Here is a 24411-nt window from a genome sequence, read left to right as displayed (position 1 = left end):
CACAGTAATAATTACAACTTCCGGAGGATGTCCTGCAACCTATCAGAACTCTTGCAGCATGAACTGACATGTTGTCTACCCAATCATAGGATCAGATAATTAATCTAGTACTGAAAGCATAAGCTACAGCTAGCTATCACTGCAGTGCATAAAATGTGGTGAGTAGTTGACTCAAAGAGAGAGAAAGACAATAGTTGAACAGTTTTGAACAAATTAATTTCTTCCAAAATTAAAGAGAAGCAAGAGAAAGCTAGCTATATTTGGTTGTATTTTTTTTAAACTTTCCCTTTCACTCAGCTAGCATATGCATCTAGCTAGTTTAGCCTACTCAACCCGGCTAAAACAGAGAGGGATGCTATGTTAGTTATGTAAGCTTTTGGTTTTATTAATTTATTGCCACTGGGGCCCGCCGGTGTAACAGCTAAACTGCTTGCTGCTGACTGTACACTGTACTGTTGCCATTGTTCTGGCTGGAAGAAGGTTCAGTGAATCTGGAGGTGCAGCGTGAGATAATACAGTAGGGGGAGTGTGAGTGCTTTTGTAATGTAATGTTTTGTGCACTCTCCACACTCTCATCCTCACAAGAACGTACTCAAGAAAACGTCCTTGGAGATGCATATGCGAGAAAACACCCATTGACTCGTGACAAATGGGAGAGGGTCCATTCAGAGAGAAGTGGTAGGTATTTTAAAAAGTTCTCATTTGCACTGCTGAGAAGCGGGGTCCAGAAAAGTTGGATCTGCAGCCTCTGCTTTTTTTTAAAACAGTAGCAGTTCTGGTGTTTGTGTGCTTGTTCTCGAAGAGGGCAATGTGAATACACTTTTTCACAATGGCATGCAAGACTATGTTTTACATGAGTTAACGGAGAGGAAATTACTTAGTTGAAAGAAGTTAAGATTTTAAACTTGAATGATAGAGCAGACTGATAAAATGAAGCTTTACGCTTAATAATGAAATTAAAATATAAATGTGTTATTTATTTCATATAGTGGTGGACACCTAATTTGATATGATATCGATAAGTGTCGTTTGCTCAGACAGTGAAGAGAGTAGTAGAGGAAGATGGGTCCAGGGTGAGGGATCCTAAGAAGATCCCTGTGAGTAGGCTGAGGCCAATAGCGAGTGACAGAAATTACAAGTGCTTCAGTAAAGTTTTTTTTTTTTTGGCATTAATTGCCATGGTTGTCATCTGTACTGCAGGAATGGAACGTAAATCACTGAGGATACATGTTGTGGTGGAAGTTGCAGAGAAGCACTTGGGTGTATGAGATTTTACTCCATAAGATTTAAGGTGTTTTGAACGACAGTGTCCCGTCCTCCCAGGCTGGTGTAGGATCAGATAGGGCCAAAGTAGTGGAATAGTGGTGAGGTTTTTAATGGGTGTAGTGTAAGTTGGTAGGGCAATTTTTCCAGTGTAATGAATTCATTATACAGAATAGTAGGCTGACACACAGCCAATACAGTAGGTGGCGGCATGCACCTAACATTTGTTTGCGGACCGCCATAATACCAAAGAAGAAGAAGAAGCCCGTCGAAATGGACGTCTTTGACAATGTTGCCACGATTTATTTCGACTTCGTGATTTTGCAGTAATTTTGCAAATCAGAGACTTCACGAGTTCACTGTTCTATCTAATGGTACGTGCATCCATGCATACGAAACGTTGGGGGTGGGTGTATGGTAACGGTATCCCTGCGTTCGCGGTGACGGGAAGTCTAGATTCCCGTAGACCCTCAGTCATTGTGCTAACGCTAGTTAGCATTAGCACGTTAAACTACTGCTAACTTCCTTAATACTGGACACAGATACATAACAATGGTATCCGCGAGTTCATCTGACTCGGGGGACGTATATAAAGGGAATCATTGCCAAAATCCCGAAGTATTAATTATGAGAGAAAAGGCGATTTCCTAACGAGTTCAGGTAGCCAAGCTGGAGCTCTGCGAGACATTAACAGCGATGGGGGCAGACGTTTTGATCAAGAGACCTTCAGAAAATATGCAATTTCTCAGACACTAAATATACAACTATGTATTTTACAGTTATAAGGAAGGTGAATTCTTAAAGTTAGTGGTTTTATAAATGGAATATACTGTATTTACGTAATTTCAAGCCTTACAATTTCATATTTGTACTGTGTACTTGAGCTTGTGTCCTCAAAAGTGACTACACCTCAGCAATTTATAACTATTTTTTACCAGAAATGTGAGATTTCAACCTTTCTTGGAGTATGCAGCATTATTAGTTATTGTTTATAGTCCTTTCATGATAAATAATTACTTTTGCGGATTACGTAAATTACATTTTCGATTGCATTTCGTTACATTTATTAAGTTTTTAATCAGAGAAGTGTGCACTCACAAAATCAATATGTACAATAATATGGACTGTTTGTTGTTGTCAGGAGCATGCATGTGTTTCATGGACTTTACCATTTAGGAATGTGAAGGGGTAAATTTGGTTCATAGTAAATCCCACTTTTTTGCTGCATTATATTTAGCCTAGCCCAACGGTCAGCAGACCTGATATTTCGTCGTTTCATCTTACAGTCCGAAGGGAATCTATGCAACCGGCTATACACAAGTGTCCCTGTGGACTGGTTCGTACATTAAACATTCTCCATTCCGGCTGAAAAGGTGTCGATTTCCTCCTTAATTGCGAGAAGGCATAAAATAATGGGGAAAATATGCATACTTTCTTTATGAAACACCATTTTCCACCACCACACTACAGTGGTGTGGCTATTGCTAGTCCCTGTCCACAGTAGTGTTTGGAAACTATCACTACCAGTAGTGAAAATACAGACTACTGCAACCTGATTGGCTGAACGCGATACGCAACATCTGTGACTAGCATTAGCAACTGTAGCATGGTGGTTAAAAATGAAAATGGTGTTTCATACATTTTTCTGCCTTCTCGCCATCAATTTGAGTTAAGGAGGAAATTGACGCCTTTGCAGCCTGAATGGAGAATGTTTTATGTACGAACCGGTCCACGGGGATACGGGTGTATAGCCAGTTGCATAAATTCCCTTTGGACGGTAAAATGAAACTACTCAATAACGCCATCTGCCGGCCTTTGGGCTACATTATTACTGTACTAACGTCATATCAATTGATATATTCTATCAGACATGCTACAACAAAAGTTACAGCATTTACAAATGTTATATAAATGTATTTATTCTTATATTTTAGCAATAGCCAACCAAGGAGCAACCCAGATAACTGAAGGAGTCTGGATATTATCTGCAGTGAGTACATTTAATAATTTTATAAATGATGTAGCCTAGAAGGCTATTTTAATCATGATGATGCCATTGCCAACGTTCCATTTTCCCCCCCATACAATAGCACTGATATAAGTGCTACTCCTATACAGTGCATTCGGGAAGTATTCAGACCCCTAGACTTTTGATTAAATCTTTTTTTTACCCCATTATGACAAAGCAAAAACAGGTTTTTCAAAATGATTGTACATTTACTCAGTACTTTGTTAAAGCACCTTTGGCAGCGATTACAGTCTCAAGTCTTCTTGGGTATGACGCTACAAGCTGGGCACACCTGTATTTGGGGACTTTCTCCCATTCTTTTCTGCAGATCCTCTCATGCTCTGTCAGGTTGGACGGGGAATGTCACTGCACAGCTTTTTCCAGGTCTCTCCAGAGATGTTCGATGGGGTTCAAGTCCGGGCTCTGGCTGGGTAGGGTTGCAAAGGGTGGGAAACTTTCCGGGAAATTTCCGGAAATTTTGAATGGAAAGTTTAGCCCGGGAATTTGGTGAATTTTGCTTAAATTCATCAAACAATTTAGCTTATAACAGTGAACCTTTTTGTGGGATACACATAAGGCAATTCTAGGTATTTTTGGTTAAACTAACCCCAATTCAATGGAATTGCAACCCTCTGCATGCACAGTGCATTCTTCCATCACATGTACAGCTGATTCTCAAGATCTTGCACATTAATGAGGTGCTATTGAGTCCACACTACTACACTGTCTGAACCAAGGACTACATGCTTTCTGGTAAGTTTTGATTACAGTACTGGGTGGGGTGAATATATTTTATATGCCATACATTAATTTTTGTTAACTAGTAAATAGTAGCCTACAGCAAAGTGTGTTTTAATCATTTCTAACTTGTTAACAATTTCTGCTAGTTAGGTTTTGCTACCATGTAGTTTTTAGCTTGCTTGAGCCTGCTAACTGAGGACTGTTAATTCACCTGTTTCCATACATGTTTCATTTTAAAACATTTATCTTTCAAAGGAATTGTTTAATCTAACTGCTTAACCATTTATCTGTACATGGAATTGTATTTGTTTTTTTTTTACTCATTTTTTTCTAATCTTTACAGGAAAATGGAATGGGCACGATCTGATGTGTGGAGACATTTCACTGAACCTAATGTAGAAGGAAAAGCTGTGTACATTTGCAAGTACTGTGCCAAATCATATGTGAAGAATGCAATAAAGATGCAGAATCATCCCTCAGCGCTCACAACAAGCAACCTCTGACAAAAGACCCTCTACTTCCATTCGAGGTGAAAATGATAAATCAGACACTTTATCGATAGCAAAAGCTCATGGTCCTCCTGGATCAAAGTTTTTTTTGACTCAATGGAGGAACGTAGTCAGAGATTCTGATGAATGTCTTGCTCGAGCTGTGTGTGCAACTGGTTCACCTCTGATGCTCACAGGCAATGTGTATTGGAAGAGATTTCTGAATGTTCTTCGCCCAGCATACACCCCTCCAACCAGACATGCTTTATCTACTAATTTGATGGATGCCGAGTTCAACAGAGTTCAAGCGAAGGTCAAGCAAATCATAGAGAAAGCAGACTGTATTGCAATCATCTCTGATGGGTGGTCGAATGTTTATGGGCAAGGAATAATTAACTACATCATCTCCACCCCTCAACCAGTATTCTACAAGAGCACAGACACAAGGGACAACAGACACACCAGTCTCTACATTGCAGATGAGCTGAAGGCAGTCATCAATGACCTTGGACCACAGAAGGTATTTGCACTGGTGACAGACAATGCTGCGAACATGAAGGCTGCTTGGTCTAAAGTGGAGGAGTCCTACCATCACAACACCCATTGGCTGTGCTGCTCATGCAATGAATCTGCTCGTCAAGGACATCATGGCACTGAAAACAAAGTATACACTCTACAAGAGAGCCAAGGAAATGGTTAGGTATGTGAAGGTTTATCAAGTTATAGCAGCAATCTACCTCACCAAGCAAAATGAGAAGAATAAGAGCACCACATTGAAGCTGCCCAGCAACACCTGTTGGGGTGGTGTTGTCATCATGTTTGACAGTCTCCTGGAAGGGAAGGAGTCTCTCCAAGAAATGGCCATATCATAGTCTGCCGATATGGACAGCCCCATCAAGAGGATCCTCCTGGATGATGTATTTTGGGAGTGGTAAGCAGCCTGAAACCTATAGCAGTAGCCATTGCACGGATTGAGGGAGACAATGCCATCCTGTCTGATGTTCAGACTCTGCTTGCAAATGTAAGAGAAGAAATCTGTACTGCCCTGCCCACTTCACTGTTGCTCCAAGCAGAAGAAACTGCAGTTCTGAAATACATCAAAAACCGCGAAAACTTCTGCCTGAAGCCCATACACGCCGCAGCGTACATGTTGGACCCCAAGTATGCTGGCAAGAGCATCCTGTCTGGTGCAGAGATCAACAAGGCCTATGGTGTCATCACTATCGTGTCTCGCCACCTTGGCCTGGATGAGGGCAAGGTTCTTGGGAGTCTGGCAAACTTCACTTCCAAGCAAGGGCTTTGGGGTGGAGAAGCAATATGGCAGTCGTGCCAACATATCTCATCAGCCACCTGGTGGAAGGGACTTTGGGAATCTGAGGCTCTTTCCCCTGTTCCCTCCATCATCCTCCAAATCCCACCAACATCAGCCGCCTCGGAGCGCAACTGGTCCTTGTTTGGGAACACACACATTAAAGCACGCAACAGACTGACCAATACAAGGGTTGAAAAATTGGTGGCCATCTGGGCAAATTTGAGGCTGTTTGAGCCAGACAACGAGCCATCCTCATCAAAGTTGGAAAGTGACAGTGATGATGAGGTCTCAGAGTCTGATGTTAGAGGTTGACATTGAGGAGGTCCAGGGAGAAGACATGGAAGCCTGAGAGAAGACAACCAAAGCTTTAGTTTCTAGACTATCATTTTACAGATGTATGTTGAAAACGTTTTTGGGAGATGCGATGGATCTTTGGGGATCATTCAGTATTCCCTTTCTTTTGTTGTTCAGTGAAATCATCCCATGTGAAGAGTCACCTAATTTTAATTAGTTAAATTTGTTTTTTTTATTTCTGTTGGAAGGATTTAATCATTTGCAATTATGTCTTACTTATGATAAGGTAAAAGGTTTCTGTCTACATATGATATGGTAAATATATCCAATGCAGAAAAAAACATTACATTTAAATTGTATTAATATTCATTTCCATATATTCCGGTTTATTCCCATTAATTCCCACCTCTGAATGTTGGAAGTTGAACCTTCACCCCAGTCTAAGGTCCTAAGCGCTCTCTCTGTACTTTGCTCTGTTCATCTTTCCCTCGATCCTGACTAGTCTCCCAGTCCCTGCCACTGAAAAACATCCCCACAGCATGACGCTGCCACCACCATGCTTCACCGTAAGGATGGTGCCGGGTTTCCTCCAGACGTGACGCTTGGCATTCAGGCCAAAGAGTTCAATCATGGTTTCATCAGACCAGAGAATCTTGTTTCTCACAGTCTGAGTCCTTTAGGTGCCAATTGGTAAACTCCAAGTGGGCTGTCATGTGCCTTTTACTGAGGAGTGGCTTCCGTCTGGCCACTCTACAATAAAGGCCTGATTGGTGGAGTGCTGCAGAGATGTTTGTCCTTCTGGAAGGTTCTCCCATCTCCACAGAGGAACTCTGTAGCTCTATCAGAGTGACCATCAGGTTCTTGGTCACCTCCCTGACCAAGGCCCTTCTCCCCCGATTGCTCAGTTTGGCCGGGCGGCCAGCTCTAGGAAGTGTCTTGGTGATTCCAAACTTCTTCCATTTAAGAATGATGGGGGCCACTGTGTTCTTGGGGACCTTCAATGCTGCAGACATTCTTTGGTACCCTTCCCCAGATCTGTGCCTCGACTCAATCCTGTCTCGGAGCTTTACGGACAATTTCATTGACCCCATGGCATGATTTTTGTTCGGACACGCACTGTCAACTGTGGGACCTTATATAGACAGGTGTTTGCCCTTCCAAATCATGTCCAATCAATTGAATTTAACACAGGTGGACTCCAATCAATTTGTAGAAAGATCTCAAGGATGATCAATTGATTCAGGATGCACCTGAGCTCAATTTTGAGTTTCATAGCAAAGGGTCTGAATACTTATGTAAATACGTTTCCACTTTGTCATTATGGGGTATTTGTGTAGATTGGGACATTTCTTTTTTTAATTTAATCAATTTTAGAATAAGTCTGTAACGTAACAATGTGGAAAAAGTCTGAATACTTTCCGAATGCCCGGTTGTGTGTTTCTCTGTTTGGAAAATAGTGGGCAATGTATTTTATATTTGTTTGTCATATGAAGGTTGCAGATGAACTTATTGTCCAAGTTCTCCTGGAAGCCTTTGACAACATGGAGGAAAGTTGGGACAGCATAGATGAAGCAGGAGACTACTCAACAGATGCAGCTAGACATTTACCAAGCTGTTCATGTCAGCAAATCACTGAACACAAGGTGGGCCATCCCCATTACAAACAAAAATGTATTCCAATTGATGTTTTAGAGACCTTATTCCAGCCTCAATAACAATCACTTATTTGTACTCATTCACATGTTCTTGTCAAAAGGGAACAGAAGTGGGAGAAGAGACCCTGACTGACATGACAGCATTTAAGGTGAAGAATGATGAAGGCTCTGCTCCTGTTTCAGACATCCACAGTCATTCAAAGATCATGGCTCAAGATCTTCATCGAAAGGCGACAGAGGTCACCCACGATAAGTGTCCTTCTGTCTCAGAAAGATCATGCCCTGTGGGCCTAACAAATGTTCAGGAAATATGTATTTTGTCTTCTGGATTTGATGTAAAAAAGAACAGAGGGAGAGATTCTGCTGCAGTGGAGGTTGACACTATAGTTTCTTTCCCCCCCTTTTCAAGCAATCTGTCAAAAAACATGAAGGGAAATGTCACACTTTCACCCACAGAGAAGATTGCTGTGACTCAAGGGCTATCGGCCTCTTCTCTAAGTAACCACACACAATATTCAAGAGAGGATGAGAAAACCTATGCTGATGTTTCACATCAAACGTTACCACTTGCAGGTACCAAGAAAGGAAAAGAGAAAATGTCCTTTAATACCCTTTTGCCTGTGATGGAAAAGCAACAAAAGCGAAAAGCTGGTCGGCCATATAAGAAGAAAACTCTAGTGAAAATGGCAAAACTTTTTGCAATTGTCCAAGAACGGGATTCAGATGTCACAGAATTACACAGGGTGACTCACCATAAGGATACTCTAACACCCTCATGCAAACAAACGAAAGAGAAGAAAAAGGATGAAATGTTAGAATTTCCCCCAACTACCTCAAGTGACACATGCTTTGGATGCAATTCAACATCTGATTCTTCAAACCACCTTACTATTGCACATTCAGATGACATCATTTCTGCATCTCAAATAGCTGGACCAAGTATTTCTATGGAATTTAACCAACCCTCCAGGATACAGAAACCTTCAAAGACCACACAAAAAGAAGAATTAAAAATAAAAGAAGTGTCGGCGCTGAAATTGACCACTGTCACAAAGGGGCAATATTCTCCTATAGAACAAGCTCTGACACAAAATACCTTGGTGCCATCTGAGAATGCATTGAAAGTACAAAAGAGACCTGGAAAAAATAAAAAGATGATATCCAAAGGAGGAAATGGAAGGACTCAGGCATTCAAAAGAAACCGAATGAATCCGAGCAGCCTGTTCACCACTCAGTCACAGAGTAGCAATGCTACACCCCAAGACAAAATTAATTTAGGACTCTCTCAAGATGCGACTCCACTGCAGTCATCAGATATAAAAATGGAGCCCAAATACTTGTCAGACACTTCTGTCTTGGATGTAAAGAACAATTTGAAGGAACACCAAAAAAGAGAAAGTCCTGGTATAATGTCAAAATGCTTTGACTTGTCTATCACTCAAAAAGACCAGGGGGCACGAAGTGACATGAAGAGGGAAATCAAAGATAATGTAACTGCTAACATATCAGCTGTAGGAAAGCAGGGGGAAATGACTCCAAGAACTCAAGAGCTCTCAAGACTAAAGAGTATTGAGGATGTGCTCAAATTGAAGCGGAAAGCTGGTCGACCATTCAAGAAAAATACGTTGTTTAAAATGGATAAGCTGGTAGCGATAGCACAGGAAGGAAGAACTAATGATACAGAGAATAGTGGCATGACTAAAGAGTGTGTTCCAAAATTCCCTGCATATCACCCCCTAAAGTCAAAAGTAAAAAAGGAAAAGACTGACACAAAAACCTTGGCATCAAATTCACCTAGAAGCCCCTCAAGAAAATCCAGCAGAACATGTAAAACTACCCCAAAAACTGTTCAAAAGATGCAAGTCCTCACACACACGCTCACCCAATCAGTTTTACCAGTTCCATCCAATCTTATTGAACCTATTCTCAAATCAGAGGACACAACTCTTATCTCCTCAACGGTCTCTCCAATTCCTTTATGTAGTGCAGAGATTTTCCCTCAACAGGAAAGCCACAGATGCAGAAACCCCCCGAAGAAAAACACAAAAGTTAACAAAAAGATGACCACTGCAGTCCCACATCCTCCAATATTTGCAGTAGTTTCCAAGGCCCTTGCTGAGATTGTCTCTACAGAGAATGGTAAAGAAACAAAGAAAGACATTGGATCCAAAAGAAAATGCAAACGGGTGCCTAGAACTTCTGGTGTATCAGAATTGCTGTGTACAAATGGAATTCCTCAGGGAGATATACATACCCAATCTAATAGGGATGAGGTATATTCCAAGACTTCAGCCCCAACTGTGCCACAATCCCAGAACACACGGAAGCGTGAGGTTCAAAATAAAAAAGGTACAGAAAAGGCAGCTGTCCCATTATCTGATGAAACTGTCCTTCCTGTTTCAGATTGCCAGTTGCAGGTGCAAAGTCACAGTGCAGCTCAGGAAACGCCTTTACTGCCATCAAAGATTAAGACAGATTCTGACACATTATATCTGACACCTAGAACGGTTAGGAAGAAAAATCCAAAGACGTGTAAGGAAATAAAAAAACCTTCACCGAAAGTTGAGAAGGCACAGGTGCCATCTCTGGATTCTTCACTTGGAGTGGAACATATATGTCATGATGTGCCACATGTGGATCAAATGAGACAAGTGGAAGCAGTGATCGAGTCAGTAATTGAGGATCTCCACAAACCACTGAAACATGTGAGTCATAGAAAAAAGATTAAAAAAGAGGCTAGCAATGTTCTTGCTTTAACTCTGAATCCTTCACTTGGAGTGGAACATAGAACTCCTGATGTGCCACAAGTGGATCATATTAGACAAATGGAAGCAGTGATAGAGTCAGTGATTGAGGATCTCCACAAAAAAGAGGTCAGTGATGTTTCTGCATCAGCACACTCAACCTTTCCTGCCTCAAATAATCTGTGTGAACCACATAACCATAGTACATTATCTCAAATGCTTCTGCTGCCATCAGAGATAAAGACAGAATCAGGCAGAATCAATAATGCCATACCCAGAACTCCTGATGTGCCACAAATGGATCATGTAAGACAAATGGAAGCAGTGATAGAGTCAGTGATTGAGGATCTCCACAAAAAAGAGGCCAGTAATGTTGCTCCATTAAAACCAACCACCTTTTCTGCCTCGGATAACCTTTTGGAACAGCATAACCATAGTACATTACCTCAATCTTCTTTTATGTCATCCGGAGAGACAAAATCAGGCTTGAAACATGCAATACCCAAAACGTCAACAAAAAATAAGTCAAAAACATTAATGAAAGAGAAACTTACCCTCAAAAGCTATTCAAAAAATCCTAAGAAAGCAGCTATACAAACTTCAGTTCCTACATCTGACACAATGCATGTGTCAAGAGTTAAGAAGAATTTCAATATTTGTAAAGAAAGAAAAAGATCTTCACATAAAGTTGAGAAAGCACAGGTGTCATCTCTGGATCCTTCCCTTGGAGTGGAACATAGATGTCCTGATCGAATAAGACAAGTGGAAGCAGTGATAGACTCCCTGATTGAGGATCTCCACAAACCACTCAAACCTAATGGACAACAAAAAAAGTTTAAAGAGGAGACCAGTAATGTTTCTGCATTGGAACAAACAACATTTCTCGCCTCAAATAACCTGTTGGAACAGCATAACCATAGTACGTTACCTCAATATTATTTTCTGTCATCCGGAGAGACAAAATCAGGCTTGAAACATGCCAAACCCAAAATGGCAACGAAAATGAAGTCAAAAGCATGCAGTAAAGGGAAACTATTTAAAAATACTAAGAAAGCCTCTGTAATAACTTCAGATCCTTCTATTGGAGCAGAAAATGGATGTCTTAACATGCCTTCCCACCTTACCCAAGCAGAGAAGGGCGGAAAGGGAGATGGAAAAAACAATAAATATGTCGGAAAGCATGAAAAGGAAGCAGTGATATCAGTGACCGGTGATCATTTGGAAACAGCAGCCCACAAACCACATCAACGTAAGGGGCCAAGAAAGAAGCTAAAAGAGGACAGCAGTGTTTCCAAACCAGGACAAGTAGAATCTACTACTTCAGATAGCCAGCTAAAACAGCATGACCACAATGCATTACAGCAAGTTTTTTTGCTAGTATCGGAGGCAAAGACGGAATCAGGAATAGAGCATATCATGCCAGAAATGGAAATAACAAATAAGCCAAAAACATGCAGGAAAAGGAAACTCCCTTCAAAATCACTCTCAGGAAATGCTAAAAGAGCAGCTATGCGAACTTCAAATCCTACTCTTGGAGCAGAAGTTGGATGTCTTAAAATACTTCCCCACCTTACCCATGCAGAGCAAGGAGGAAAGAGTGATAGGAAAACCAATAAAAATGTAGTTAAACATAAAAAAGAAACAGTGACATCAGGGATGGAAGATCATATGGAAACAGCCCACAAACGACATATGGGGTCAAAAAATAATCGAAAAGAAGACAACAATGTTTCCATATCAGAACAAGCAGCAACTCTTACCCCCGATAAACGTTCAAACCAAGTTGCTGTGCTGGCATCAGAGATACAGTCAGGATCGAGCAGTGGACATGTCACACCCCCACAAAAAAAACATATTTCAAAGGCATGCAAGAAAAGGAAAATACTGTCCAAACAAAGCTCAAAGATCACTGAAACTCCAACCCCACCAAGTTCAAAACCATCTCTTGGAGTGGAATATAGATATTCTGAAATGGCTACCACTTTCACACATGTGGACCAGGTTCAGAATATTCTTGATAGTCCTAAAGGCTCCAAAGCGAGTAGTGAAAATACTGGATCAAGCCATCCAATATCAAATGTAAGACATTCCAGACGGCCCTCCAAATCTAATTCACATATCACAACTGACTTGATGCAAGATCAAGCAATTTTATCAGTTACATCACATCTCACTAATCAACCTACCAGTCCTGTATCAACAACAGTGTCCTCAACTGCAGCACAAGGACAGATTACTGAATTAGTGAGTGCTCTTTGTACAGAGAAAAGGCCACATAAAATAGGGAGGCCTCCTAAGAAGAAAAAATCTCAGAGACCAAAAGGAACAGGTCTTGATAAGAATATCACAGATGACGACGACGAATGTGTTAAATTCTTATCAGCATTTGTAAAAGAGGAACTAATTGAGGAAGAAAAAAGTCTAGAAAATAGGGGGGGGAAAAAGAACGGCAAAGGGAAGAAAGGCAAACTTTTACAAACTGACAATGTGAGTACACCAAGTAAACCTAGCCAATCTCAGGTGAAAGATGGCAATGCATTAGCAGATGACAAATTAGTTTTACAAGTCCCTATAGATGAAGCAAGGGACTCTATATCTATTGCAATAGACTCAATCAGTGCTGTGATTCCCAAACATAAAAAAGGTGGTCGTATTGCCAAGGGTAAAAGAGTTCAAAACATTGCATCCACCCCCAACATCCCCAGTGACCAGCAATGCATGAATATGTCCCCAGAAGAAACATCTCTGTGTCTCAGCAATATATCAGAAAAACACAGAAAACGAAAAGTTGACAGCAGCAGTGCTGATTTTGTTAATGCAGATATAAATGTTCTAAATCTTAAAGATGATCTTAGTGATAGATCTGAAATACTGGACACATCCTTACTAGGGAATCAGAGGGTGAAGAACAAGGGTAAGAACAAATCCAAGACAATTGCAGAAGAACAGACAGTGGCCACATCAGTGGTAAAAGAGATGGTGTGGCTCGATTTACAGACCACCATAGCAGCACTGAAAAAGAAACGAGGTCGGCCATTCAAGAAAAGTACCTTGATAAGAATGGCAAAACAGCGGTCATGTGAACAGCAGAAGTCAAACACTAGCAGAAAACTTTCCGTGAACAAGACACCGAGCTGCAAATCAACTTCCAAGGGAGGGAAAATGCACAAATTCAACCCAATGTCAACAACTTCAAGAAGGCACACTAGAGCATCTGAGGCAATGAAGAATGAAGACCCTGTTCTTAAACAACCGCAAGATGACATATGGGAGATCATTGATGTATCCAGCAACATTTTCTCCCCAATTGTGACTAATTCCCGAAGTATTTCAGTGGAAGAAATCGAAACTTCAGAAACTATTTTCTCTGTTGATGCAGGGGCGACACAAGGAATCCAGCAAGTTGAGTCTACCCCGTTAACAACCCCTCTCACAAAATTACCTCATAAAGTGACTGGCATGAAGAAGAGACGCAGGAGAAATAAAACTGGATGGGCTACAAAAGTGAAATCCAAACGACCTCTCTCCAAAGTGAACTGTGGGGGTACGCTTGAGGTGTTTGTTCAGTCTTCCATTGACAACACTGGACTCTCATTCAACTCTAGCCGCTGTAATTCGTTAACAGAAAATTACACATTGGAAAGTGTTGAACAAGAGAAAGAATGTAGAGCACAAGTGAAAGCAGTAACAACCAACTACAATAGAGTTTGTGTGGAGAAGGAGATCAACTGTGGCGATCAACCCCTAACAGCTCGTGCTAAATTGCAGCATTCAAGTGTACTCCTACACAATTTTAAGACAAGGAAACCTATGTCATGCCATTTCTGCAGTCGCTCATTCCGTCACATAACAGCATACACAATTCACAAGCGTATTCACACAGGTGAGAAGCCTTACAGTTGCCAGAAGTGCGGCAAGCGCTTTGCTCATCTCTCCAAACTCAAATCACACTCAAACATCCACAAACAACATGGGCCCATTCAATGCCCATGTTGCGTCACTCAGTCTCCAAATAAAGATGACTTGATTGATCATTTCAAGATCCACATGAAGGGTACCAAGAGGTTCAGTTTGATTAATAAAACAAGAAGAGACAAAGATATCCAGATTCAACCTTACACTGATTACATAGAGTCCCCAGTCTCTCTTAATGGCAGGAAATCCCTTAGATGCTCCACTTGCTTGAATCTTTTTTTCAGTAAGGCCACATTGAAGCTGCACCTACAAACACACAGTGGAGTGAGGCGTTTCACCTGCAAAGTCTGTGGCAAGATGTTTATCACGTTCTCAAGTTTCAATGCACATGAAAAAACACACTGGCCTGTTAAACCGTATGCTTGCTCTGTGTGTGGAAAAGGCTTTGTTCTGCTAAGGGAGCTCAAAACCCACTCTCATATGCACTCAGGAGAGATGCCTTTCTTCTGTAACCACTGTGGTCAGGCCTTTAGCAACTTCTCATCCTTGCGCACACATCAAGTCTCCAAAGTGTGTTTTGAGGCTAGAGACGAAGGGAGTGGAAACAAGGTTGACATTGAGGGGTTCCTGGTGGAGCAAAGGGCTGATGGGCAGATTAATACCCCGATGTACTTTAAATGTCAGATTTGCAAACAACTTAATCGTCACTGGTGTCAGTACATTCTTCATCTGCAAACGCACACTAATAACAAGCCAAACCTTTGTGAGATCTGTGGACAACGGTATGATCAGGTTCCTGAATTATGTGTTCATTGTAAAGTGTGCTGCAAATCAAGTGGAGAGGAGAGGGCATGCAATTCGTCCTTGTCAGAGGTCTGGCATGAACCCCAATCTCTGCAAAATCCGATGCACGTGACTGAAATAGATTTTCTGTGCAATGATAATCAGGAAATGTTATCTACTGATGACCAACATCCTAAATGTAAGGAGCCTGAGCCCCTGCCACCTCTGGAAACTATGGAGGAGTATTCCTCAGATGTGCTTCCACAAAACCCCACACCTGCTTGCCATATCCCAGGTAATGGGTTAGCGATAAATCGACCTTCTCCCTCAAACTCCATGTGTACAAGTTCTGCCATATTGTCCCCCTCTGTAATGAGCTGTAATTCAGTACGTGTGGTTCAACAGCCTTCAGGTTTTCGCTCTCGTTTTCAGACCCATGCTCCTTGTGACAGATATCCCCGTGGACAATGTGGAAAATCCTTTAACCAGTGGAACAAGCTCTGGTTGCATCAGGGACTACACAGAGAAAAACGCTGTAGCTTCTCATGCACTCAGTGCAATTTAGAGTTTCGCTTCTTTGGCTCCTATAGGGAGCACATGCAGGAACATGCAGCGCAGAGACCCTATGCTTGTCAGTTATGTCCCAAAACCTATGTCATTGAAGAAGACTTAAATACCCATCTGTGCAAAAATCACCAGCCGTGCGCAAGCCTGAAATGTGACACGTGTGGAAAGGGTTTCACCAGTTTCAGAAATTTGGAGAGACATCGTCTCTTACACAGAGGTGCTAGCTCGCACTATTGTCTCCCTTGCAAGCTCCCATTTCCTAGTTACCTAGCCTTAAAGAATCACTTGAAGGCTCACAAAGCCCGCCCTGTTATCCCTCTCCCTGAAGGGCCATTGGAACCACTTCGATTTCCCTATCACTGTAGAAAATGTAATGCCAGATTTACAACCACAGACTTGCTCCAAGCCCATCAGGTTTGCCATCTTATAGGGGGGAAGAAAACATATAGCAGTTCAGCAAATGTAGTTTCTGCTTCCCTGACCTCCAAGCTCTCAAACAAACCAACAGAGAGAGTCACGCCGCTATCCCCTACGACAGTACCTAGTCTTCCTCTGTCAAAGAAAAGGAACATATATAGGTATCCTCACCCTGATCGTCTGTATGTTGTCCCTAAAATATCCTCACAGCCACCGGTTGTTGTTTCAGACACAGAGGAAGAGCCCCAAGAGATTATGAACTCTAGCTTATCCTCAGTCCACGACTCGCCCCGTAACACTGTGTCCCTTGAACATGAAGGGCGAACCAGCCCTAGCAATAATTGTTGTGAGGCAAACAACTCGGATCTACCTCAGCGCTCATGCCCCTCATGTGTCCTTATTTATGAACCTACTCAATGTATGCCAAAAACAGACACCCCACACATGCCGACTCATGAACCACCCTGTCCCTTGGATAAAGGTCCTCAGAATGTACCACCTCAAAGATGGAAAAAGTCTAAGGGTAATGATGATGCTTTCTTTAGAGCCTCAACAACATGTGTGATATCAAGGGGCAAAAAACAGCGGTATGATGGCTTTGAGTGTGCTGATTGTTGGGTAACATTTAGCGACGTCTCAGAGCTACATGAGCATTACTTACATCATGCCAGGGGGGTGAAGTGAAAATCAATATATTTTTGCATTTGCATCAAAGTATTCAGACCGATCTACTTTTTCCACATTTTGTTACGTTACAGCCTTATTCTAAAATTGATTTTTGCAGATGTATAAAAAATTAAATATCACATTTACAAGTATTCAGACCTTTTACTCAGTAGTGTACTTTGTTGAAGCACCTTTGGCAGTGATTACAGCCTTGAGTCTTCTTGGGTATGACGCTACATGCTTGGCACACCTGTATTTGGGGAGTTTCTCACATTTTTCTTTGCAGTTCCTCTCATACTGTCAGGTTGGATGGGGAGCGTCGCTGCACAGCTATTTTCAGGTCTCTCCAGAGATGTTCAAGTCTGGGGTCTGGCTGGGTCACTCAAGGATATTCAGAGACTTGTCCCGAAGCCACAACTGTGTTGTCTTGGCTGTGTGCTTAGGGTCGTTGTCCTGTTGGGGTAAAGGTTCACCTTCTAATATAAGGTCCTGAGCGCTCTGGATCAGGTTTTCATCAAGGATCTCTCTGTACTTTGCTCCGATCATCTTTCCCTTGATCCTGACTAGTCTCCCAGTCCCTTCCGCTGAAAAACATCCCCACAGCATGACGCTGCCACCACCATGCTTCACCGTAGGGATGGTGCCAGTTTTCCACCAGACGTAATTCTTGGCATTCAGGCCAAAGAGTTCAATCATGGTTTCATTAGACAAGAGAAGCTTGTTTCTCATGGTCTGAGGCCTTTAGGTGCCTTTTGGCAAACTCCAAATGGGCTGTCATGTGCCTTTTACTGAGGAGTGTCTTCCCTCTGGCCATTCTACCATAAAGGACTGATTGGTGGAGTGCTGCAGAGATGTTTGTTCTTCTGGAAGGTTCTCCCATCTCCACAGAGGAACTCTTGAGCTCAGTCAGAGTGACCATCGGGTTCTTGGTCACCTCCCTGACCCAGGCCCTTCTCCACCGATTGCTCAGTTTGGCCGGGCGGCCATCTCTAGGAAAAGTCTTGGTGGTTCCAAACTTCTTCCATTTAAGAATGATGGAGGCCACTGTGTTCTTGGGGACCTTCAATGCTGCAGACATTTTTTGGTGTCCTTCCCCAGATCTGTGCCTCGACACAATCCTGTCTCGGAGCTCTACGGACAATTTCTTTGACCTGGTGGCTTGGTTTTTCCTCGGACATGCATTGTCAACTTTGGGACCTAATATAGACAGGCCTTTCCAAATCATGTCCAATCAATTGAATTTACCACAGGTGGACTCCAAGTTGTAGAAACATCTCAAGGATGAGCAATTGGAACAGGATGCACCTGAGCTCAATTTTGAGTCTCATAGCAAAGGGTCTGTAAACTTATGTAAATAAGGTATTGCTGTTTTTATTTTTAATACATTTGCAAACATTTCTAAAAACCTGTTTCGCTTTTTCATCATGGGGTATTGTGTGTACATTGATGAGGAAAATGTTTAGTTTAATCCATTTTAAAATAAATGTGGAAAAAGCCAAGGAGTCTGAATACTTTCCGAATGGACTGTATATCATTGTTTTTGATGAGTGCTAAATAAGTTTCCGAGTTAACCATGGTTGTTTTCATAGCTATAGCAATGGGTAAATTAATAATCCACTCAAAACCACTATTTACTATGATTTTCATTGTTAAATAACTCCAATATGTATTTTCGTCGTTATGTTAAGGTAGGAAGCAACTTGAAAATTGTTGTGGAAATTTGTTGTGGAAATTTGTTGGAGCGCAAGTCGATTACAAAACCCACAATGCAATATTCTCTCTCCAGACAGGAGGGCTGGCTGGCTGGCTAGCTTGCTAGAAAACATAGCTATACACAATATTACTAAAGTCAATATCAGCATGTGAAGTAGCTAGTTAGCTGTAAAATCTCAAACACTGCACTATCAATTTTAGAGTTACAATCTCACCATGTTCAACCTGGTAGAGATTTTGTCTTGCTCAAAACAGTGAGAGGTTGTGAATGCAACACAATGGACCTGTGTAGTTGGAGGAAAGGATATTGATCTGACGGCGCACTGTGTACTTTGAGTACATTTGAAAGAAATAGACAGATGGATGTGTTCTAGACAGGTATGCCCATACATACCATCTATTGGCTGATTTGGCGAGCTGGCGTACAGGTTATTGTTTTAAGCTGCAAAATGTAACTTTTTGTGCGACCTGACCAAATTCACATTGAAATGTGAGTTATACATCTGTCATTCTCATTAAATGCAAGTCTAAGAAGCGGTAGATATCCTAGTGTTTACCTGTGGCGGCAGGTAGCCTAATAGTTATAGCGTTGGGCCAGTAACTGAAAGGTTGCTGGATCAAATCCTTGAGCTGACAAGATAAATGTGTTGTTCTGCCCCTGAACAAGGCAGTTAACCCACTGTACCCCGGGAGGCCGTCATTGTAAATAAGAATTTGTTCTTAACTGACTTGACTAGTTAAATAAAGTTCAACAAAACAAAAATATATGTTCTATGTGCGGAATTGCTATGCTTCACGTTCTTAATTTTTGTTTTTGCGTCTTTTACTTTACTTTTTTTTTTACACCAGCTTCAAACAGCTGAAAATACAATACCTTTTTGTTACTGAAAAGCGGTTTGGATGGTACAATAATTTTCTACACTTGCTTGTTTTGTCACAAACTTAAATTATGCGAAGTATAAAACAAATTGCAACCAGGATATTCTGCATATTGGACATTTTCTAAAGGCGTTATGAAATATGATAGTCTTTTTGGAAATAGGGATTAACAAACCATCACCAAATTCACAGGAGTTTCACTCCTGGAGTGGATTATCTATTTAACATTGATATTAACCTTTGTCTATTTTTTTTATATATTCATATTTACACTGATTGTGCAAAACATTAAGAACACCTTCCTAATATTGAAATGTATGGATAGCCAGGGGCACTCTCCAACACTCAGACATTATTTACAAACGATGCATTTGTGTTAGTTAGCTTGCCAGATCAGAGGCAGTAGGGATGACCACGTGTTCTCTTGATAAGTGTGTGAATTGGACCATTTTCCTGTCTTGCTAAGCATTCAAAATGTAACAAGTACTTTTGGGTGTCAAGGAAAATGTATGGAGTAAAAAGTACATTATCATCTTTAGGAATGTAGTGAAGTAAAAGTTGTCAAAAATATAAATCGTAAAGTACAGACCCCATAAAACGACTTAAGTAAAAAATACTTTAAAGTACTACTTAAGTACTTTACACCACTGTTCAAATCTGTCCTGCTGCTGTTGGCAAAGTTTTCTTTGTTCTATTTTTGTAAGAGCTTTATGTACACAAACACCATGTGTGTCTCTCTTTTTATTATGTTTAACATTGGATATATTGCACATTTGATAACGCACTCTAATTGCGTCCTTTAGGGAAACGGTTAGATCTGCTTTCCAAACAGTCAATAGTTTGGTAATGGTGATTACTTAAACATCTTTGATTTCTGGAAGGTGGTTTGGCACATTATAGTAAATCGGTCATTTTTAAATGTCAAAGATTTCATTGGACATTCAGTAAGTATTACTCATTGAATCTTTAGGCACTGTGTGCACGTACAACATGAATATGAAAATGTTTGAAATGTAATTGTAACACAAAGATGTGATGAAAAATATTAGTTATTGATTCTGTGCTGGTAAGGTTTCATTCTTTAGATGTCACTGTCTCATTATCAATGCAAAATGTGTTTTGCTTTTTACTTTTGATTTACAGTAGTCTTACAATAGAAGTTCACATTAGATCAGGAGTATCTTGACTGACTTTTGTGCCGAGTTTCTCCACAGTAAGCACGTTTCCAAGCACGTTTCCATTCATGCAAGGAAAGTCATGCCATATAACAAATAATCACGACAGGTGTGGTGGAAACAAGAAGTTTGGTCGTTTGACATGGTGGGATCTTTTTGTGTCGGTACAATTTATTATGCAATGATAAACTGTGTTGTACTACGCTTACGACGTGGAAAAGCATTGTTTTTAGGCAGATTAAATCATTTATGAACTTCATGGTGGTTAAGTGATGGACGGTGATGTGCTTGATGCAAATGTCAAATATATATTACCAGTTTATTTAAATACTGGTAACCTGAAGATCGATGCTTGGCTGCCAATTATCAAAGGAAATGTTGCTATTATGTGTATCTTATATTACCTGCCAAGGTTATTATAGTAAACCTTTCTGATAAAGGCTCCTCCACTAGCGCCATGGTGCCTCCATACACAACGCTATCCGCAGTGGTAGAGTTATCTTCAGACATATTCCCTCAATAGGCTATCACAATAATATATATTTCGATATGCAACCATGAACATAGATCAATAATCGCTCCAATGCGCTGTGCTCCTTCAACAGTGTCCCTATATCATTAATCTTCACACTTCAATGAATTAGGCAGCAGAGATTGGAAATCGGATTCTATGCATTCAATCCTTGTTTGTTGTCATAGGCATAGCACGAATGATTCCAATAATCCGACATGCTGCATGCAATGATCCATTAGTCCAATTTCCAACGAGAGTTAGTTCTTACTTTTGTAGTGGCGATTCCCTATGAACTGCCACTGGCACAGGAGAGAGCCGTCCATAACACGTCCACTAAAATCAGCTTTCCAAACATTACTCTTTTGGGGTGAAGTTCCCATTTATTGCATATATAAATAGCTCCAAAACACACATTCCTATACAAAAGGTGCAGAGAGATGCATTCTATAACCTATAAAAGTGATACGGTAACAACTGTATGTACTCTCCTCTCACCTGTGCTAACCCTTCGTGCTACCTATATGCACATGAGACCCATGACCCCAACATATGTCCTCTAGTGTCCATGACCACTACATCTGTCCTCTAGTGTACATAACAAGTCAAAATAACCCTTGACAGACAACACAACTCATAAACAGGCCAAAATGGCTCTTACTATATACACTGCTCAAAAAATAAAGGGAACACTAAAATAACACATCCTAGATTGAATGAATGAAATAATCTTATTAAATACTTTTTTGTTTACATAGTTGAATGTGCTGACAACAAAATCACACAAAAATAATCAATGGAAATCCAATTTATCAACCCATGGAGGTCTGGATTTGGAGTCACACTCAAAATTAAAGTGGAAAACCACACTACAGGCTGATCCAACTTTGATGTAATGTCCTTAAAACAAGTCAAAATGAGGCTCAGTAGTGTGTGTGGCCTCCATATGCCTGTATGACCTCCCTACAATGCCTGGGCATGCTCCTGATGAGGTGGCGGATGGTCTCCTGAGGGATCTCCTCCCAGACCTGGACTAAAGCATCCGCCAACTCCTGGACAATCTGTGGTGCAACGTGGCGTTGGTGGATGGAGCGAGACATGATGTCCCGGATGTGCTCAATTGGATTCAGGTCTGGGGAACGGGCGGGCCAGTCCGTAGCATCAATGCCTTCCTCTTGCAGGAACTGCTGACACACTCCAGCCACATAAGGTCTAGCATTGTCTTGCATTAGGAGGAACCAAGAGCCAACCGCACCAGCATATGGTCTCACAAGGGGTCTGAGGATCTCATCTCGGTACCTAATGGCAGTCAGGCTACCTCTGGCGAGCACATGGAGGGCTGTGCGGCCCCCCAAAGAAATGCCACCCCACACCATGACTGACCCACCGCCAAACTGGTCATGCTGGAGGATGTTGCAGGCAGCAGAACATTCTCCATGGCGTCTCCAGACTCTGTCACGTCTGTCACGTGCTCAGTGTGAACCTGCTTTCATCTGTGAAGAGCACGGCACCAGTGGCGAATTTGCCAATCTTGGTGTTCTCTGGCAAATGCCAAACGTCCTGCACGGTGTTGGGCTGTAAGCACAACCCCCACCTGTGGACGTCGGGCCCTCATACCACCCTCATGGAGTCCATTTCTGACCGTTTGAGCAGACACATGCACATTTGTGGCCTGCTGGAGGTCATTTTGCAGGGCTCTGGCAGTGCTCTTCCTGCTCCTCCTTGCACAAAGGTGGAGGTAGCGGTCCTGCTGCTGGGTTGTTGCCCTCCTACGGCCTCCTCCACGTCTCCTGATGTACTGGCCTGTCTCCTGGTAGCGTCTCCATGCTCTGGACACTACGCTGACAGACACAGCAAACCTTCTTGCCACAGCTCGCATTGATGTGCCATCCTGGATGAGCTGCACAACCTGAGCCACTTGTGTGGGTTGTAGACTCCGTCTCATGCTACCACTAGAGTGAAAGCACCGCCAGCATTCAAAAGTGACCAAAACATCAGCCAGGAAGCATAGGAACTGAGAAGTGGTCTGTGGTCACCACCTGCAGAACCACTCCTTTATTGGGGGTGTCTTGCTAATTGCCTATAATTTCCACCTGTTGTCTATTCCATTTGCACAACAGCATGTGAAATGTATTGTCAATCAGTGTTGCTTCCTAAGTGGACAGTTTGATTTCACAGAAGTGTGATTGACTTGGAGTTACATTGTGTTGTTTAAGTGTTCCCTTTATTTTTTTGAGCAGTGTATATTTGTTTTTGTGACAAAACCATCAGTACCATAAATATAGTTATTCTGCTATGAATTGGTAAACAAACAAAGGTTGCATACTGCCACCTATAATATGTTGTTTGAACAGGCATAAAGCCAAGGTTTGGCAATTTACTTGGATGGAATTATGTGATCCTTCCTTACCCTGTAGGAAGTCCCACCCAGTTGACTTCTTCAAAATGGTTAAGTCCTCAATGTCACTGCCCATGCTAAAATGGCCTTTGGGGCCCAAGTCCTCTATCTCTGTGATGTAAACGCCTTTGGTGGGAAAATGTGCATGTTTTTTCATGCAGATTTGAGAATATTATCATGAAAATCTGTTGCCAGTTGGATGGAATGCTTATGATGACCATCATGCCATATATCCATGATCATTAACTACACGGAACAAAAATATAAACGCAACATGTAAAGTGTTCTCATGTTTCATGAGCTGACATACGCACAAAAATCTGGTTGCTCTCAAATTTTGTGCACACATTTTATTTACATCTCTGTTAGTTAGCATTTCTCCTTTGCCAACATAATCCATCCATCTGACAGGTGTGGCATATCAAAAAACTGATTAAACAGCATGATCATTACACATTGTGTTGTGTGACAAAACTGCATATTTTAGAGTGGCCTTTTATTGGCCTCAGCACTGACTGCAGGAATGTACACCAGAGCTGTTGCCAGATAATTGAATGTTAATTTCTCTACCATAAACTGCCTCTGATGTAGAAGAGAAATAATAGATAAAATATATCGGTGCTCATCGGCCATTGGACCTAAACATTACACAACAAGTTGAAAATAGCAAATTCAACAGTGAGTGGTTTGGAAGGAGTCGGTGGCTAACTGCAAGCATTGCAAAGCAATCATTAGCCTGTTATTCAGTGGAGTGGCTGTGTGGTCATAAGTCTAAGATTAAGGGGTCTCTTGTCCTAGTTTAAAATGATAAACTTTCAACATTGGCTATGCTGTCAATGAAGCATGATTTGTGCCGCACTCAAAACAACTGTCAACTTGGAA

At 41.5% G+C, this 24411-nt stretch overlaps 1 protein-coding gene across 1 annotated transcript; it reads left to right on the top strand.

Annotated features, from left to right (window-relative positions):
• The first annotated feature begins 1512 nt into the window (after positions 1-1512).
• Positions 1513-17396, top strand: si:ch73-347e22.4 (uncharacterized). The gene is made up of 4 exons (XM_014177062.2): positions 1513-1637; positions 3198-3253; positions 7600-7749; positions 7863-17396. Exons 3-4 carry the CDS (start codon positions 7648-7650, stop codon positions 16869-16871), a joined length of 9111 nt encoding a protein of 3036 aa, XP_014032537.1. The 5' UTR covers positions 1513-1637; positions 3198-3253; positions 7600-7647; the 3' UTR covers positions 16872-17396.
• The last annotated feature ends 7015 nt before the right edge of the window (positions 17397-24411 follow it).

Source organism: Salmo salar, chromosome ssa27, assembly GCF_905237065.1.
Source record: "Salmo salar chromosome ssa27, Ssal_v3.1, whole genome shotgun sequence".
NCBI lineage: Eukaryota > Metazoa > Chordata > Actinopteri > Salmoniformes > Salmonidae > Salmo > Salmo salar.
This window is presented reverse-complemented; position numbering and strand designations above follow the sequence as displayed.

What these genes read in the sequence shown, in the direction of transcription:
- si:ch73-347e22.4 (XM_014177062.2), top strand. Translation starts at nt 7,648, where the DNA reads ATGGAGGAAAGTTGGGACAGCATAGATGAAGCAGGAGACTACTCAACA. An exon ending in AGCAAATCACTGAACACAAG is followed by an intron (nt 7,750 to 7,862) that starts GTGGGCCATCCC and finishes TCTTGTCAAAAG; the next exon opens with GGAACAGAAGTGGGAGAAGA.